We start from the raw sequence: 17,107 nt of genomic DNA on the forward strand, positions 1-17,107 counted from the left end.
AAAGCTCAAAGTTGTTTTTTTAAAGCAAATCTTCCAGGACAGAACCACTGACAGCAGAGCCAGTATTTCGGGTGACCGAAACAAATTCTTGTTTCGTTGCACAGGATCCCTGTGCTATTTTGAGTCACATTTCCCTGCTTTGTTTTGAACATTTCTTTCTTTCTTTCTCGAAATCTTCTGGAGTAATGCAGAAAGCCTGTTTTAGGTAACGTAATTTGAAAAGAAACACTCTTTGGAAAAAGGCTGCGGGTGTTTGTTTTGCAGGGAATTTGGCGTTGGCAGGGTCCCTTTAATATAGGTTTTGTCTCCCCCTCCCCGGGTAAGCGAGATGTCCCTTTAAATTATTGCATCAGGGAAAAAAGTTGTGATTGGGTCCCTGGTAATGACGCCTAAGGACGTGGCTATTGCAGAGGAAAGCAAATCAGCAACAGGAAGCGGTAGAGATACAGAGAGCGAGGGAGCGCAGCAACTAGACAGTAGTGGTTGTGAGTATCAGAGAGAGAGGTGAGTTCATACACGGCAGCGTTGTTGCAGTTCAGCATTGCATCAGAGAGACAGGCACGGGGGCTGTTGTAAGGTTTGATAGGGGGAAGGCTCCTATTACTACTATCTGTTTGTATTGCTTTATAGTGCACGCTATGACCGTTTGTCTCTGGGAATTTGGGTTACAGTATCCTGGAGTCCAGCGGTGTTGTAACTGGGAATTTAGTCTAGTGTTCAGCTGGCCCTTTGAAATGTTGCCTCATGATTGCACACGTCTGCTAGCCCATTGTTAGATCACAAAGAGGCATTGTAATGGTCACCGGGCTTGCTATCCAGAGATTGAGCTGGGCTACTGATCCATTGAAGATGAATTTAAATCCTGTTTCTGGAAGTGATTTACTGTCCCTAACTTTTCATGTCTATTAAAGGTGACAAGGAAACTACTAGAATGTTATAAAACTCTATCTGGTCCATTGGCACAGTGGTTAGCACTACTACCTCGCAGTGCCAGGGACCTGGGTTTGATTCCCAATTTGGGTCACTGTCTGTGTGGAGTTTGCATGTTCTCCCTGTGATGTATGGGTTTTCTCTAAGTGCTCCAGTTTCCTTCCACAGACCAGAGCTATCAAGTTAGGTGATTTGACCGTGCTAAATTCTCTCTCAGTATACGAATAGTGCTGGAGGTTTTCACTAACTTGATTGCAGTATGAATGTAAGCCTATCTGTGACTAAAATGTACTTAATATTCTCTTTATTTATCTGGTCTGACATACATGTGACTCTCTTAAAAGATGCCAGGGTTTGCTTATCTGGTCTGACGTGTATGTAACTCCTAATACACCACCAGGGTTGATTCATAAATACCCATCCTAGTGAGTCATGTATTTCACTAAGGCAGCTGCAGATACAGAACTAATGCTGGCCTGGCCAGCAGGAATGGGAGGGAGGTCAAGGGAAGAGAGAGAACTCGTGGGTTAGTGTTTTGATAACTGTATTGGTGCTAATCTGTATCTGCACTGTTCACAATGCTGCACTATTTATACCATAGAATCTGGAAATACTCGCAATGGAGTTTGGTCTTCTGAACCTGATCTTGCTATTGATATCTGTGCACTGTTTGCATTATTCTTGGAGTGAGAGCAGCCAGCAGCAAGTAAGTAAATTTGAGGATCTATGGGGGAGGGAATAAATGAGATTGGAGTAATGATAATGGAGCTTTTTCTGAATGAACATCTCCAATTGTGTAGAATAATGTGAAACTTGGAAGATTTTAAAAATATGTTTAACATATATTTATCTATAAATCTGCAATTATCATTTTTGTTCATGAGTTCTCCTTGAAGGAGGGAGCATTGTTTACAGATACATCATTCTATGCATTTTATATTGGCATTTTTTTTTGTCAGTGATTTGCCATAGCCTTCCACTGGCAGGGACAGGTGTTTAGTCTGCCTCAGCTGGAACTGTTTGTTTTGAGCCATCTAGCTAATTGAGCTAATCTGTCCTATGTATTGCATAGATAATTTATATAACATGTTACTTGTGCCTTTGTCTCAAACTCAGCACTCACATTTACAAAATATAACTTTGTGGTGACTTATGCAGGTAAACATGGATGACGCAAGGTCCCACAAGAGAATAAATGGTTAATCTGGTGATGGTGGAACAATGGTGGTTTGACTAAGGCATATCCACCTCCTCTTCAGATAGTACTATAGAGTTTCTTGGTATCCACTGGAACAGACAGATGATTTGAAGTCTTGTCAAAAGACCAACATCTTCCAGACTATCATCTTAGATTATAGACTCAAATCCTGGTGTGTTGGTTGAATCCACAACCTTCTGGTTATCAGTGAACTGCAAATGTGAAGAAAGGGAACCATCAATTTCCCAGCACTTCTCGAGCTGCTTATTAACATTCCTGAAAAATGTTTGAAGTGTAGTCACTGTTTGTTGAAAGGATGGCAGGTCATTGGTGAATTGATGTAGACTCAGTGAAATGGTGTCCATTGTCAAGATATGGGTGATTTATCCTTTAATTTTTTTAGCTTTGTGCTGGTAGGCCTTGATGACATTCATCATTTCTAGTTTGCTTACTGAACAAACAACAATCAGCCAATTACGTTTGTTGTATTGTAAAAATGTATATGTATCTATCAGAAACCAGCATTGTGTGGAGAATTGGCAATCTGAGTTCCCCAAATGGCCAATTAGTGGTTGAGAGAATGGGCTTATCATCCAAATAAGTAGTCGGCTCACTTGAGCTGGAGAGCTAATGGGAGGCCTTCCAGTGTTAAAGGAGCAGATGCCTTTTTTGGGTAAATGAAAGAGAGCCAAAATTTAAAAATAAAGACTCGGTGGCTGGATCACTATTGCAGAGGGGGAACCCCTCCTGTTCCCCAGTGCCTCTGGGTCTTGTAGGTTATTGACTGGCTTGGACAGGATGGAGCTGGGGAACTAGAATGCCAGATATTGGAGCCTAAAGTCAGCCCTCAGAAATTTTCAGCAGAGCCAGAACACCACGAAGCAAACATGAGATTCACCTAGTATTGAGCCTCCTATTCCATAAGTATTGGTATCTAGGCACAATCGTTGAATGCAAGGGTGTGACAGAGTTCCAATTCATGGTGAAATTCAGAGTTTGTTCTTAACACTGAATCACAGTAATTTCCAACTTGTGAACAAATCTGCTGAGTGTTGGAGATTTACTTAGAATGCATTTTGAAAGAATTAATTCAGTCTGTCTCTAGAGAGCGTCTGCTGTTACTGTGGTGGAACAGACTGAAGAAAATATTGGGAAGAGGAAGGAGGAAGCAACAGTGGAAGATGATCTGGACCCTGAGGATATGGAGGTCTTTTACCCAACCGATAAATGGCAAGTAGTTAAACCAGGTAACTTTTCTCTTTATGCCTTGCTCTCATTCCTGTCTTCACTTGAGTTCAACTTCCTATTTGCTTTTGGTTCTCTTGGCGGCTGTTGTGAATGTTTGCCACACCTTCAGTAGCATTTGACTTCTTTGGGCAGCTTTCTGCTGTTTAATATTAGGCAGCTAAGTGGCTGATTGCCCTTTTTTATGATGCCATCTAGTTTCTTTTTAAAGATGGAGTCTGTAGAAAGGCCAAGTGTTGCCCGAGGTCAGTAACAGGCAACTGTAGCAGTACCCCTCAAACTGGGAAAGCACCACGAATGTAATTAGATATAAAATCTAGTGAAAAGTGCCACTAAGGCTTGCTGGGTTTTCCTCTAATCTGCAAATGGCCTGTCATGATCCACTAACTTTTAAAACTCTTACTTTATGATACACCTAGTGGTAGTATACGCTATAGAAGGAACTGAAAGAAAGTGGAATAATTTTTAGCTTGCAAAAAAAGTGGATATGCACTTAAAGGGATATCTGTGGGAAATGAGCAGGAGAGTGGAAGTAATTGGGGGGGTTTGTGAAGGGTTGGCACAGTAACAGTTGGCTGAATGGCTGCCTGTGATGTATGATTCTAATTCTCAGCTGTACAACTATGTATCATTTTGGTAGAGATACCACTTTTGTGATTCTTGTCCACCTGTTCTCTTTCTCTCTTCCCCCGCCCCATGCTCCAAACCTGACTCATTCAGCCAGCCTTCTTTTCTTTCTGTGCAGGCCAGGCAATACCTGCAGGACTACATGTTCGACTAAATTTGGAGACTGGAAAAAATGAGGCCAAAATCCCAGATGATGGGAATGGGAAGAATGGATTGAAGTACTGGAAGCAAGGAAGCAGGTACTGTGGGAATGTTGCACGCATATAAAAGTATTGCTGTTCAGTGAACAAATAATTTTGGGATTTGTAATTTTTTTTGCAATCTATCTTGCAGGAAATTGCATCCGAAGTCCCAATTTTTAACTCTGGTTGCAATTGGAACAGATGGGTACAGAAAGAAAGGGGGAGCCCGATTTCCTCTACACCCAGTAGTGTGTTGAATGTGATGCCAAAGTCACTAACTCCTGGGCCTTGTTTGAATTTGGCAGGACTCTCTCCTTGCCAATCTGTGATTTTTTTTTTAAACAAGAAGCTTGGCCACCGGAATTGTGCATGCCATTTTCTTTCCTTTTTTAAACCAGCAGGACTCCTGGTCATCTAATTTTGTCTTTCAGACATGGAATGGTGAATACAGATTCTAAATCCTTCACAGCTGAGGAGTTGAAAAAGGCCTTGAAGTTGATGAAACAAGAAGGCATTACTGACGTTGAGGTAAGGAAGAGTTTTTAGGAAGAAATCACCAAAGTGTTCTGCCAAAGTTCGCTTGTTTAGAAATATTAGCATTTACTTTAATAGTATAACTTAATCGGAACTTCATGTGGAGTTTGTGTTCTGTGAATTATGTAATTCTGCAAGTTTCTATGCTCCTGCTTTTTTGATTAAATGTGATTTGTATTTTGTTCTTTCAAATGGCCCTCAAAAGGAAGATGTTTATGTTGAGCTTACAACAGACACGAAAAGGTTTTAGCCCTAGTAAGCTGGACTTCAACCCACTCCCCATTTTATGTTCCATTATCCTGCTCAGACTGAGGACCAGGCAGAAAGAGCTATTTCTTCCACCACCAGCTTCTGACCACCTACTACCCCCAAAATCAGTTTGAAAATGCAATTCAATAGTGAGGGGAGCTAAAGGCTGAGGGTCCATCAATCTTCCTTGTTATAATATTGCATAGTGAATCAATAGAATTTTCAGTTGATCTCCATACTTTTAAGTATGGACATTTAATTGGAGAAAATGGAAGAGTTTTAAAAATTAGTAGCATGTGGATAAAAATTACACTGGCTTGGTTTGAGCAGCTGGTGAACATAGCCCTTTCAATGGAAGTGGTTGAACTGCAACAAAATTATTTGCTTCGGAGTTGAATTTGTGCTGAACTGAAGTAACTACTACAACAGAATCTGTTTTTTCCTTCCATCTAAATTTTAATTGAATGTTAACCAAACCATTGAGAATTTTGAGTCCTGATTTCCACATGTGGGTAAATGGTGTTGAGATACAGATCTTCCCCATCAATTCGGCCTGAGGGGCTGAATGGCCTACTATGCACTCTCTATATACACTTACCAGTTTCAGTTGCTAGGGATTGTTCTGTAAGCTGCTGTATTACTTGCACTTGATACAAAGGAGTATTTTGTACTAAATATTTTTGTTTAACTGGCCAGCAATATAGAATTAGGCAGATATCTGTCCAAGCACTTAGCAGTTTTCTACTGTTGAACTAGAAACATGTTTGATTTACCCTTTTCCCTCCTTGCCACCAACCTGCAGCCACAGAAGAAACTATAAGCTGAATTTTCTCACTTGCTGAGGACTCTGCTGTTTGGGATTGGGCAGGGTGGGCAGCATTTTACTTTGCCACCAGCACTGCTGTCCAGTATAGAACAGTGGCCTGACAGCCCAGAGGGCTGGTAGCTCTGCAGCACCATGATTAGATTAGACCACTGCTGAAGCTGCAGCATGTGGGAGAAGGTACTTTAATGCTGAGGAGCCAATTAAACAAAATTGTGCAATGATTGTGGTGCTGTGGGAAGAAAAGTGCATTCCAGTGATGGCACCTTAACTGAGGAAGTGGCTATTGTCATAGGGAGCCCACTATGGACAATGGAACGGCCATCAAGGAAACTCCCTGTCTCCGTACCAGCTCAGACATCTAGTGAGGCCACCTATTGATCTCTGTCCAGTGGTGGGTTCTCTCGCTGTGGGCAATACGCCTCAAGGTTGTGGGAAGTAACCATTAAGCAGGCACTTAAGTCTCTGAATTGGCCTCCTAGTGGGCAGCCACATCAGAGGTCCCCACTGCTGGCACAATGCTGTGTCTGTGGGAAGACCATAGGGCTCCCTTCCAACACTTTCCCTTGCTGTACTGCCAATCCTCCCAGTTCGTCACCATTAAAGCTCTTAAAATTCAGCCCAGTATCTCAGGTAGTGGAGGCCATCAGACACAATACACTGTTTATCTCTATCAGACATGAGTTTCTTGCTCAAATGCTCAGTGTTTCCTGCTTCGTTCTGAGTCGACGTTAGAAATACTGCAAAAAGAAGTGAAGATAACTATGAATCCCACTCAATTCCTTCCTGAAAATGTCTGATGAGCTTTGGACTTCCTTGGTTGTGATGCACGCTCTGGTCAATAGTAGACTAGGACTTGTTTTTAAAAGCATATATGTGTAGTGAACATTAAATATATTTCAACTCTTATAGCTTCTTTAACATTTGTGATGTACCTTGGAATAATCAGATGAAGGGAGCCATTGAAACAGGTGACCAAAAGCTTAGCTTTAACAAGTGTGTTTGAAGGAGCATATGAGATGGAGTAAGTGAGGAAGAAATTCCAGAGTTTGAACTGCAGTAAAACTGGTCTTTGTTTTCGCATCCAGGGCCATGAGGAGAAGGTTCAGAAGACGTTCCGTCCAATCAAAGAACTTATGGAAGATTTTGAAGCGATGAATGTTGTAATGGAGACTGATATGGAAATAATCGATAAACTTGTTAGCAAATTCAATAGCACGAGTGCGACACTGGAGAACAAGATTGCAGCTCTATCTGACCTGGAATACTATGTCCATCAGGTACTGGCAGAGCTTTTGATGTACTGCATGACTGTTAGGGATTGGGAGCAAAATTTAACTATATATGGTTATTCCTAGGTGGATAATGCCCAGCATCTGATGGCCATTGGAGGGTTACAACTTATGACCAATGCACTAAATGCCACAGAACCTGGCATTCGGGAGAACGCTGCCTTTGTGTTGGGATCTGCACTCTCTGGGTAACAACTTGCTTATAGAATTCTTGGTAGGACTTTGTGTGGAATAAAACTGCAGCAAACTTATTATAAACAAAAATTAACTTGTCAAGTGCTACAGGCAGGCTTAACAATACAAAAACTAAATACTATGGATGCTAGAAATCTGAAAAACAGAAAATTCTGGAACTACTCAACCAATCTATGGAGAGAAATTTAAGTGAACATTTCAGGTTGGTGGCTTTTCATCAGCCAAGAATTTGTTCAAGAAGACATCCTGCAATGTGTTCTGTTTGGGGCGGGAAGGCTGTTTTTTTTAAAACTTAAATGTTTGAAGGGCAGAAAGTAAGGGGGTGAGGGGAATCAAGGGGGAGGGGTGGTGGTGAACCCACCTATCCTCTTCCTACCCAGTTCCTCTGTTAAACCCACCTCATTCTCACTTTCATTCCCCATTAACCTCCAAGACCCTGGACTTGCCTGTTCTGGGCATCTAAGTCCTTGGAGTTCTGTCTTCATCAATGGTCCTGGCAGCAGCTACTGACACCTTGGTGCTGCCTGGACTGATGAAGCTGCTGGCCATTCTGGTTAGCCAGCAGTTCCAGAGGGTGGGATTTCTGTCCCAGTGAGGGGTGCAAGTCCTACCCTGCTCTTAACAATCCCCACCCTGCTCTTAATCCCCACAGAACTTTGTGGCTGATAATTTGTCATTAATCTGGCCTGACTTTGGCTCACTCCTGAGACAATTACTGTGCTGCTGCCTTTAGGATAGAACTGAGGCTCTGCCTGCCTCCTTGGATGGAGGAAAATGATCCTCTGACATGACCTGACCCAAGAGCCGAGGGATTCTGCCAGCTGTTCTAGCACTTAACTATCTCTTAATCAACATCACTAAAACAGATGATTTAGTCATCATTCTTGTTGCTGTTTGTGGGTTCTTGCTGAACACCGGCTGCCACATCTCCCTACGTTGAATTGCAGCAGTGACTACATTTCAAATATACTTAATTGGCTGCAAATCCTTTTGAGAGATGCTCAGGAAGACTGTGTACATGAATACATATTTTTGTATTTATAAATTCTTTCCTCCCCCCATGCATTGTTCCTGGATTCCTTACTAGAGTTATTTTCTGTCATTGGGCACATTGCATTCCACAGGCTGTTAATTCTATTGTCAAAAATCAAGTAATTAACATAAATTTATGATCTGTAATTGCTAATTTGAAAAGTAGGCCATGCAAATAGCTCACCCTTCTGGATTGCAGCTAGATTTGAAAATCCACCTCTTAAACTATTTCTTTTTATTCTACCCTTTAGCAACCCAAAAGTTCAGATTGAGGCGATAGAAGCAGGAGCTTTGCAGAAATTATTGATATTGTTGGCAACTGACCAGCCACTGGCTATAAAGAAAAAGGTAATGGCAAAACAAATCTCCCTTGTGGGTTAGAGGGTGTAGGCAAGGGCAGTTCTCTAGTAACCAGAGCCATGGTTGTGGCTTGTTTGTTGTGAATGGTTTCTGTACCTTGGCTACTTCATCAAAATAAAATGTCAGTAAGGGTTAGATTCTCACTTATCAAAAAGCTTCACATAAAAGAACGTGCACACAACCTGTTTGGGAGTGCATTTTCATTATGTTGAGGGGAATGAAGAAGGAAACTTGGAAGCCGGTTTTACTTCGTAGGCAAATGTAATTGTTGATTCCAGTTATTTTGAAGGTGTACACACTCTATTGCTTTGTGGTCTTGTAAACAAGGTGAAGAATCATGAGACTGATAATCCAGTTTCCTAACATTGGGTATTAACTTGGTTGGAAAAACGAAGACCAGCAAAGTCTTTGTGGTGCTCAAACCTGAAGTTTACTCGAACAGGTTTGGTCATCACTGCAGAAGTCAGAATACTAGAGTGCAGATGAGGCCCTTTTGACCTATCTGCACCAACACATGAAATGCCCTGACCTGTCCACCTAATCCCACTTGGTCCATCGCCTTGAATGTTATGAGTACTTGGCATGCCAAGTACACATCCAGGTACTTTTTAAAGGATGTGAGACATTCTGCCTACACGACTCTCCCAGGCACCATCTTCTGAGTAAAAGATTTTTCCTCAAATCTGCCACCCCTGCACCTCCCAACCTTCTTTTAAGTTGTCCCCTCATTACTGACCCTTCGACTAAGGAAACAGCTGCTCCCTATACACCCTGTCCATGCTCCTCATAATCTTGAATGCCTCAATCAGGTCACCCCTCAACCTTCTCTGTTCCAACAAAAACAATTCGAGCCTATCCAACTTCTTTTCGTAACTTAGATGTTCCATCCCTGGCAGCATCCTGGTAAATATCCTCTACACCCTCCAGTGTGTTCACATCCTTCCTGTAATGTGGTGACCAGAACTGTACACAGTACTCCAGCTGTGGCCTCAAAGTCCTATACAACTCCATCATGACCTTTCTCTGCTTTTGTAATCTATACCTGATTGATAAAGGCAAGTGTGCCATATGCCTTTCACCACCCTATTAACCTGCTTTTCCACCTTCGGAGATCTATGGACAAACACACCTAAGGTCCCTTTTGTTCTTTGGAACTTCCCAGTGTCAGACCTTCATAGTATACTTCCTTGTCAAATTACTGTTTCCAAAGTGCATCATCTCACCTTTTCAACGTTAAATTCCATCTGCCAATTATCCGTCTGACCAGCTCGTTTTATATCTTCCTGTGACCCAAGACACTCAACCTCACTGTTTAGCACCTGGCCAATCTTAGTGTTATCAGCAAACTTACTGATCCTACCCACCCCCCACATAGTTATTTGTCATTTATATAATGATGAACAAGAGGGGGGGGGGGGGGGGGGGCAGCAGGGATCCCTGTGATTTGTCACTGGCCTCCAGTCATTAAAGCAGCCGTTTCACCATTCTCTACTTCCTATCATTAAGTCAATTATGAATCCATCTTGTCAGATGACCCTGTATCCCATGTGCATTAGCCTTCTTTATAAATCTCCCATGTGGGAGTTTGTCAAAGGCTTTGCTGAAATCCATGTAAACTACATCAAACACACTACCTCATCCATACACTTGGTTACATGCTCAAAACTCAATGAAATTTGCTAGGTATGACCTCTCTCTGTCAAAACCATACTGACTATCCCTGATCAAACATTGCCTCTCCAAATGGAGATAGATTCTCTCCTTCAGAATCTTCTCCAGTAGTTTCCCAATCACAGACATAACTTTGTCTATAGTTCCCTAGCTTGTCTCTACAATCTTAAATTGTAGGACCACATTAGCTGTTCTCCAGTCCTCTGACACCTCCCTGGAGGCTAGGGAGGAATTTAAAATTTAGGTCAGAGCCCCTGTAATTTTCTCCCTTGCCTCCCACAACAGCCTGGGACACAATTCATCTGGACCTGGAGATCTGTTCCCTTTTAAGCCTGCCAATACTGCCAATACTTTGTCATGCCCTATGATTTTCTCTCGGGCCTCAGTCTCTCTCCCCAAGTTCCATAACTAACTCATTCTCATGGGTGAAGACAGATGTGAAATATTTGTTTACACTCTATCAATGTCCTCTGCCTCTGCCCACATATTTCCACCTTGGTCCCTAATGGGCCCTGCTCTTTCCCATTTGATATACTTGTAGAATACCCCTACTTTTACCAGCCAGAACACTCATATCCCCTCTTTGCTCTCCTAAATGATTTTGTAAGCTCCATCCTACACTTTCTGTACTCTGTTAGTGCCTCTGCAGACTTACTCTCTTTATACTTTTATAAAGGCCCCGTTTTCCTTTGCATTGTATCCTGAATGTCTCTGTCTCTGGTCATCCATGGTTTTCTGGGTTTGTTGCACCTTCCTATTGCCTGAGGGGGAATATGTGGGCCTGTATCCTTCCCATTTCATCTTTAAACACCCCCCCCCACTGCTCTTCTGTAGGAAGTATAACTTTCTCCTCTTGTACTCGTGCCCTTTCTTTTGAGGTAAAAGCTGATAATCCATTCATCCTTGATTACTTTGTACAGTCCACTAACTTTTAATGATCTGTGCTTTTGGAGCCCTAAATCATTTTGCTTCTCCATAATTGGTCACTTGTAATTAAAATGTGCAACATTTGATGGCCTTGCACTTCCCAACCACTGAATACCTATCAAGGGCAGTAGTTTTACTCACTCACTTAATTGTATCCTATAGTCCACTATAATGTTGCTATACAGTGGAAAACATGCTTTTTATAAACACTATTTCAAAATGGGACCATTCTGCAAGAGGGTTGTTGCAAACCCATAGAAAGACAAGTTTGTGACTGTTGGGAAACATTTGTTCATCGAGTGGTTATCCTGATAAGTAATGGAGTTAAAATCCAAGGCAGTTAGAATGTAATAATGGGAGGGGGAAAATAGGGTGAGGGGAGCAAGTTGTAGACTTTATAAAGTGGTATATTAGTAGGCCAAATGCCTCCCTAATTTGTGTTTCTTTTTCAGGCTCTCTTTGCATTCTCATCAATGTTACGTCACTTTCCATTTGCCCAGCAGCAGTTCTTAAAACTTGGAGGCCTGCAAGTACTAGGGCAGCTCTTTCAAGCAAAAGGAATGGAATCCCTGCGTATTCGCATCATGACGTTGCTATACGATATGGTCATGGAGAAGGTGTGGAAACAGACTGGCATTTACACCATGCCAACTTCCTTTTACCTAGCAGCTATCCTTACTATGTCTATCTCAATCTTTGTTGTCAGTTCATCAAATTGTCTCCAACTTATCCACACTAAGTAGCTGATGTATGGCTGTGACTCTTAACTTTCTTAACCATATTCAATTGGCTTAATGCCAAAAATACTCAACTAATTTATTAATTTTCAACAGCATGGAATCCAAATATTATCCTGTGACCTAGCTCCACGAAGTGTATTTTCAGATTTCTTGAGGCAAAAAATTTAGTTAACATGTCAGTGACTTCCTACACTTGATGATGCTGTTGTTCATGTGATCTCAGCAGAGTTTAGGTCACAGGGACCTTCCCCATGTGAGGATTAGTTTTAAATCTGCAGTGTTTCTAGCCAACAGCAGGGCATGTACTGAGTCGGGTCAAACTATCAACATCTGAGCATGTAGTAAACAAAAAGAAAAATGTAGTTGGGTCAATAACACATAGGCATAAATTCTCATGTTTCAGGTAGAATGTCCAGTTGGTGAAAAGGCTAACAAATGAAAAGCTCCATTAGTGGACTCACTTAATATTGTGGCACACATTGTTTTATGTCATAGGGAAGTGTTAATGGAATTGTTAGTTTAAATTCTACTCTGGATCTCTGCAGGTCCATGACATTTCTTTCAATAGCCTGGTCATGCCACTGTTTTGTCTGTGCCATTTTTCAGTGTATGTGTCATGGCACATGAGCTTAGAGTAACCTGTCTTGCTATCATATGTCCAACTGTTGGTCAGTGAGTTAAATTGGATACAGGACCTGCTGACACACGACACCAGCAACACTGACAGAAAATGCTGGCAAATGTCAGCAGTCTGACAGCATCTGTGGGGAGAGAATAGAGCCAACATTGAGTCTAGATGACCATTTTGTCAGAGGTCTGACAAAGAGTCATCTAGAAGCAAAACATTGGCTTATTTTCTTCCCACAGATGCTGTCAGACCTGCTGACATTTGCCAGCATTTTCTTTTTTCAGATTTCAGCATCCGCAATATTTTTCTTTTAATTACCAGCAACACTGAACCTTGGACAGTATCGAGTAGAATTGTAACATATAATATTTCTAGACTCCTTTACACAAGCGGCCATGGAAATATTTCACACAGTTCCCTTTTTTCCTCAGGATCTTGACCTACAGAGTTTCCTTTCAAAGGGAAATACTACTTACGTAAACATTCCACTTTAAGTTACAAAAATCTGTTAAATTCACTGTTTTGAATTGTGCTCAGTTGAATGCAGATGTGGGATTGTCCAAGGTTTGATGGAAAATAGCTGGTTGAAGGCATTTGTTTGCTGCTTAAAGTCACTGACCATTTCCAGATCCAAACTCCAATCTCCTGTTTTTAAATGGGCAGTTGAAATTTCAAACTGAAATAAGGCGGCAGTGTACTCTCGTCTGAAAATCGACTCAAATAGCTGAGTGACTATTCAATAGTTTATTATTTATTTTTTTAAAATTTTTTTGCAGAAACTTATCCAAGAGGTACAAGATGGGAGTGCTCAAGACCAGGAGAAATTCCATCAATATGAAAAGGTTAACTTACTGCCTCCAATGCTGGAGCAAGACTGGTGCGTACTGGTTCCAAAGCTCTTGACTTCTACTGACCATGACACGAGAGAAAAAGTTTTGAGGACTATGAACCTTATGATTTCATCCTGCAAGAATGAGTACCAGGCTATGGAGGGTCTGAGTTCCTTGCTCAACATGCTCCAATCAGAATATGAGGAACTGGCTGCTGAGGAGCAGGGAGAGGGAGAGCAAGATGGTTATTTCTTGGGACTTTTGAACTCTGTCAATGATATCATTAAGAAGCTGGGATGATTGGTTCCAAAACTGCTGGAAACTGTTTCAACTTGAACCTTTTTAAGACAAAAACTTGTGCTTGTGTCACAATACAATATTGTGAAAGGTTTTACTCTCCAGAGTAAATTTGAAGCCAAAATGAACTTTACATGTTCCCTTCTCTTTTGGTATGTTTTGCAATGCCTTATGTAAAGTGTGAAAATTACTCCAGTTGGCTTAGTAAATCTGTTTGTTATTCAAGTTTCCCCCTTCAGCACTGGCATTTTGGAGAAGTTGTGCACATTATTTATTTATTTGAAATGTCGAGTAAATTCCGTATTGGACAACCTGGCTTGGCCTTAACTGACTTCTGAAGCTTCTCTTCCCCTTTTCTACATTTAGCTTTAGATCCTCAAAATTCACAGATCACTTTTTTAATGGAATCAGCAAATGTAATCAATGCCAGACATATAGTCATGGGTCTCAGATCTGTGCAGCAGACTTGCTAAGGATCTCTGTTACTTCAGTAAATATTACTCCTGAATTGGAACAGAGAGGAAGGAACAATTAATTGTGAACCAATGATACTTGTTTATAGTTGTCAGTGTAACTCATGAACAAGTAGCTGGTACCTGGAAAATAGTGATTTTTGAGTGTTTTAGTTATATTTCTACATTGTTAATAAGAGTTTTACTTTATTTAAATGTATTTTCAGTTTTCACAAGCATTCACTGTAAAACCTGTCTATTGAAGTACCACAATGATCTTGTTTGGTGCAGGAAATGTTCAGAGTATGTTATCTTTCAATTTTTTTGTACCAAAATAAACTGTTTGCTCGAGTTCTGCCTGCTGTCAAACACATTCTTACTGCTGAGGCTGGGATTTGAACAGAATAGCTTCTGCTTAGTGCTAAAAGGTAAAATCAGTGTTCCTTTAGCAGAAGTATGAGATTTTTGGAAGGATGGTAGAGGGTGGGCAAATTTCCATGAGCATTTTGTTCCTCGAACATAATAAGAACATAAGAACATAAGAAATAGGAGCGGGAGTAGGCCATCTAGCCCTTCGAGCCTGCCCCGCCATTCAATAAGATCATGGCTGATCTGTCGCTGCTCAGTTCCACTTTCCCGCTTTCTCCCCATAACCCTTAATCCCCTCTCATCAAAAACCCATCAACCCGCGTCTTAAAAATATTCAGCGAGGCAGCCTCCACCACTTCAACGGGCAGAGAATTCTGGAGATTCACCACCCTTTGAGTGAAGTAGTTCCTCCTCAACTCCGTTCTAAACCGCCCCCCTTTTATCTTGAGGCTGTGCCCCCTAGTCCTACTGTCTTTTTTGAGCAGGAAGAGTCTCTCCACCTCTATCCTGTCCATCCCATTCATCATCTTATATGTCTCAATGAGATCTCCCCTCATTCTTCTGAACTCTAACGAGTACAAGCCTAGTTTATTCAGCCTCTCATAGCTCAACCCCCTCAACTCTGGTATCAGCATAGTAAACCTCCTCTGCACTCCCTCCAAGGCCAAAATATCTTTGCGCAGGTGCGGCGCCCAAAACTGCACACAGTACTCCAGCTGCGGCCTCACCAATGCCCTATACAGCTGCAGCAAGACCTCCCTACTTTTATATTCAATCCCCCTCGCTATGAAGGCCAGCATCCCATTTGCCTTCCTGACCACCTGCTGCACCTGCAAGCTGGGTTTTTGCGACTCATGCACAAGGACCCCGAGGTCCCTCTGCACCGTCGCCTGCTGCAGTTTTTCGCCCCGTAAGTAATAGTCCTTCCTACCATTCTTCCTACCAAAGTGGACCACCTCGCACTTGCCAACATTAAATTCCATTTGCCATTTCCTGGCCCATTTGCCCAGCCTATCTAGATCCTTCTGCAGACTCTCCACACCCTCCGCACAATTTGCCGTTTCCCCCAATCTTGGTGTCATCAGCAAATTTCGACACCCTACACTTGGTTCCCTCCTCCAGATCATCTATGTAAATGGTAAAAAGCTGAGGCCCCAGCACCGACCCCTGGGGCACTCCACTAATCACCTGATTGTGGACAAGTCCCCAGGACCGGATGGAATGCATCCGAGGGTTCTGAAAGAAATGGCGGAGGTGATAGTGGATGCCTTGGTGGTTATTTTCCAGATGTCGCTGGATTCCGGGGAAGTGCCGGACGATTGGAAAACGGCTAATGTTACACCGTTGTTTAAGAAGGGTGCCAGGCAAAAGGCGGGGAATTATAGGCTGGTCAGTTTAACGTCTGTGGTAGGTAAAATGTTAGAATCTGTCATTAAGGAGGAAATTGCGAGGCATCTTGAAGGGAATTGCTTGATAGAGCAGACGCAGCACGGTTTCCTTAAAGGGAAGTCGTGTCTGACAAATTTACTGGAGTTCTATGAGGATGTGTCTAGGGCGGTGGATAGAGGAGAGCCGGTGGATGTGGTCTTTCTAGATTTTCAGAAGGCGTTTGACAAAGTACCTCACAAGAGGTTATTGCAGAAGGTCGAAGTACATGGAGTTGGGGGTAGGGTGTTAGCATGGATAGAGGATTGGTTGTCAAATAGGAGGCAGAGAGTGGGGGTCAACGGGTGCTATTCGGATTGGCAAATAACTACATTGCCCCCTGCTACAACAGGACTCTTATCTTGTAAAAAACCAAGCAAGAAGGTCAGATAGATTTTGTCATCCTTGAGTCATCTTGAAAGAAAAATTTCAAGTTAAGAAATTGTTTTTAAAATACTATTTTTAAATGTCTAGTTTATATTTTAGAAATAACTGGATATGATTTGAAAACTTGTCTAGTAATCCATTTGGCTTAAAATTGAAGGGTGTAAGCAGGCTTATTTTCACTAAAGTGCTATAAAAGCACAATGCAGGGCTACCTTGTCCAGTTCAAACTTCAAAAAATAACTGGATTGTGATGTAGTCCAAGAATTACTTAAGACGGGTGTCAAATGGTCCACACATTAACAGTGGCGATCTTTATTTTCCACTAAGTTCTGAGAAACAGCAGTGAAAAGAACCGCATGAAAATGAGGAAATGTTCCCCCCCCCCCCCCCAGCTGCTTAACTTGCAGAATTTCCAGCCTTTTTGTGATTAAAACTGGATTGTTGCTGCCTGAATTTTCAATAAGGATTTCTTATTGTGCCCACCCCAGTCCAACACTGGCATATCCACATCGTGAATTTTAAATTGTCAGTTATATAAAACTTGCAGTTACTTAGTGCTTTTCTTAATCAGTTATCTCAATGAAGACCTTCTGAAGGGTAGTCACAGTAGGAAATGCAGCAGTCAAATTGTGCACGATCTCCCACAATAACCTGAGATTTGTGGGATTGAGGTTTAACTCCCCTGTTTTTCAGATATGAAATTACTCATTTTAC

The 17,107-nt window shown here is 41.8% G+C and overlaps 1 protein-coding gene across 1 annotated transcript; it reads left to right on the forward strand.

Moving 5' to 3' along the window:
* The first annotated feature begins 442 nt into the window (after window positions 1–442).
* On the forward strand, window positions 443–14,563 carry sil1 (SIL1 nucleotide exchange factor). Its single transcript, XM_080201138.1, has 10 exons — window positions 443–504; window positions 1,532–1,636; window positions 3,234–3,375; window positions 4,119–4,239; window positions 4,614–4,710; window positions 6,877–7,068; window positions 7,147–7,268; window positions 8,559–8,655; window positions 11,718–11,882; window positions 13,410–14,563. The coding sequence occupies exons 2-10, from the start codon at window positions 1,550–1,552 to the stop codon at window positions 13,761–13,763; spliced, it is 1,377 nt and encodes a 458-aa protein (XP_080057264.1). The 5' UTR covers window positions 443–504; window positions 1,532–1,549; the 3' UTR covers window positions 13,764–14,563.
* The last annotated feature ends 2,544 nt before the right edge of the window (window positions 14,564–17,107 follow it).

Source organism: Carcharhinus amblyrhynchos, chromosome 13, assembly GCF_965287045.1.
Source record: "Carcharhinus amblyrhynchos chromosome 13, sCarAmb.v2.hapA, whole genome shotgun sequence".
Taxonomy (NCBI): domain Eukaryota; kingdom Metazoa; phylum Chordata; class Chondrichthyes; order Carcharhiniformes; family Carcharhinidae; genus Carcharhinus; species Carcharhinus amblyrhynchos.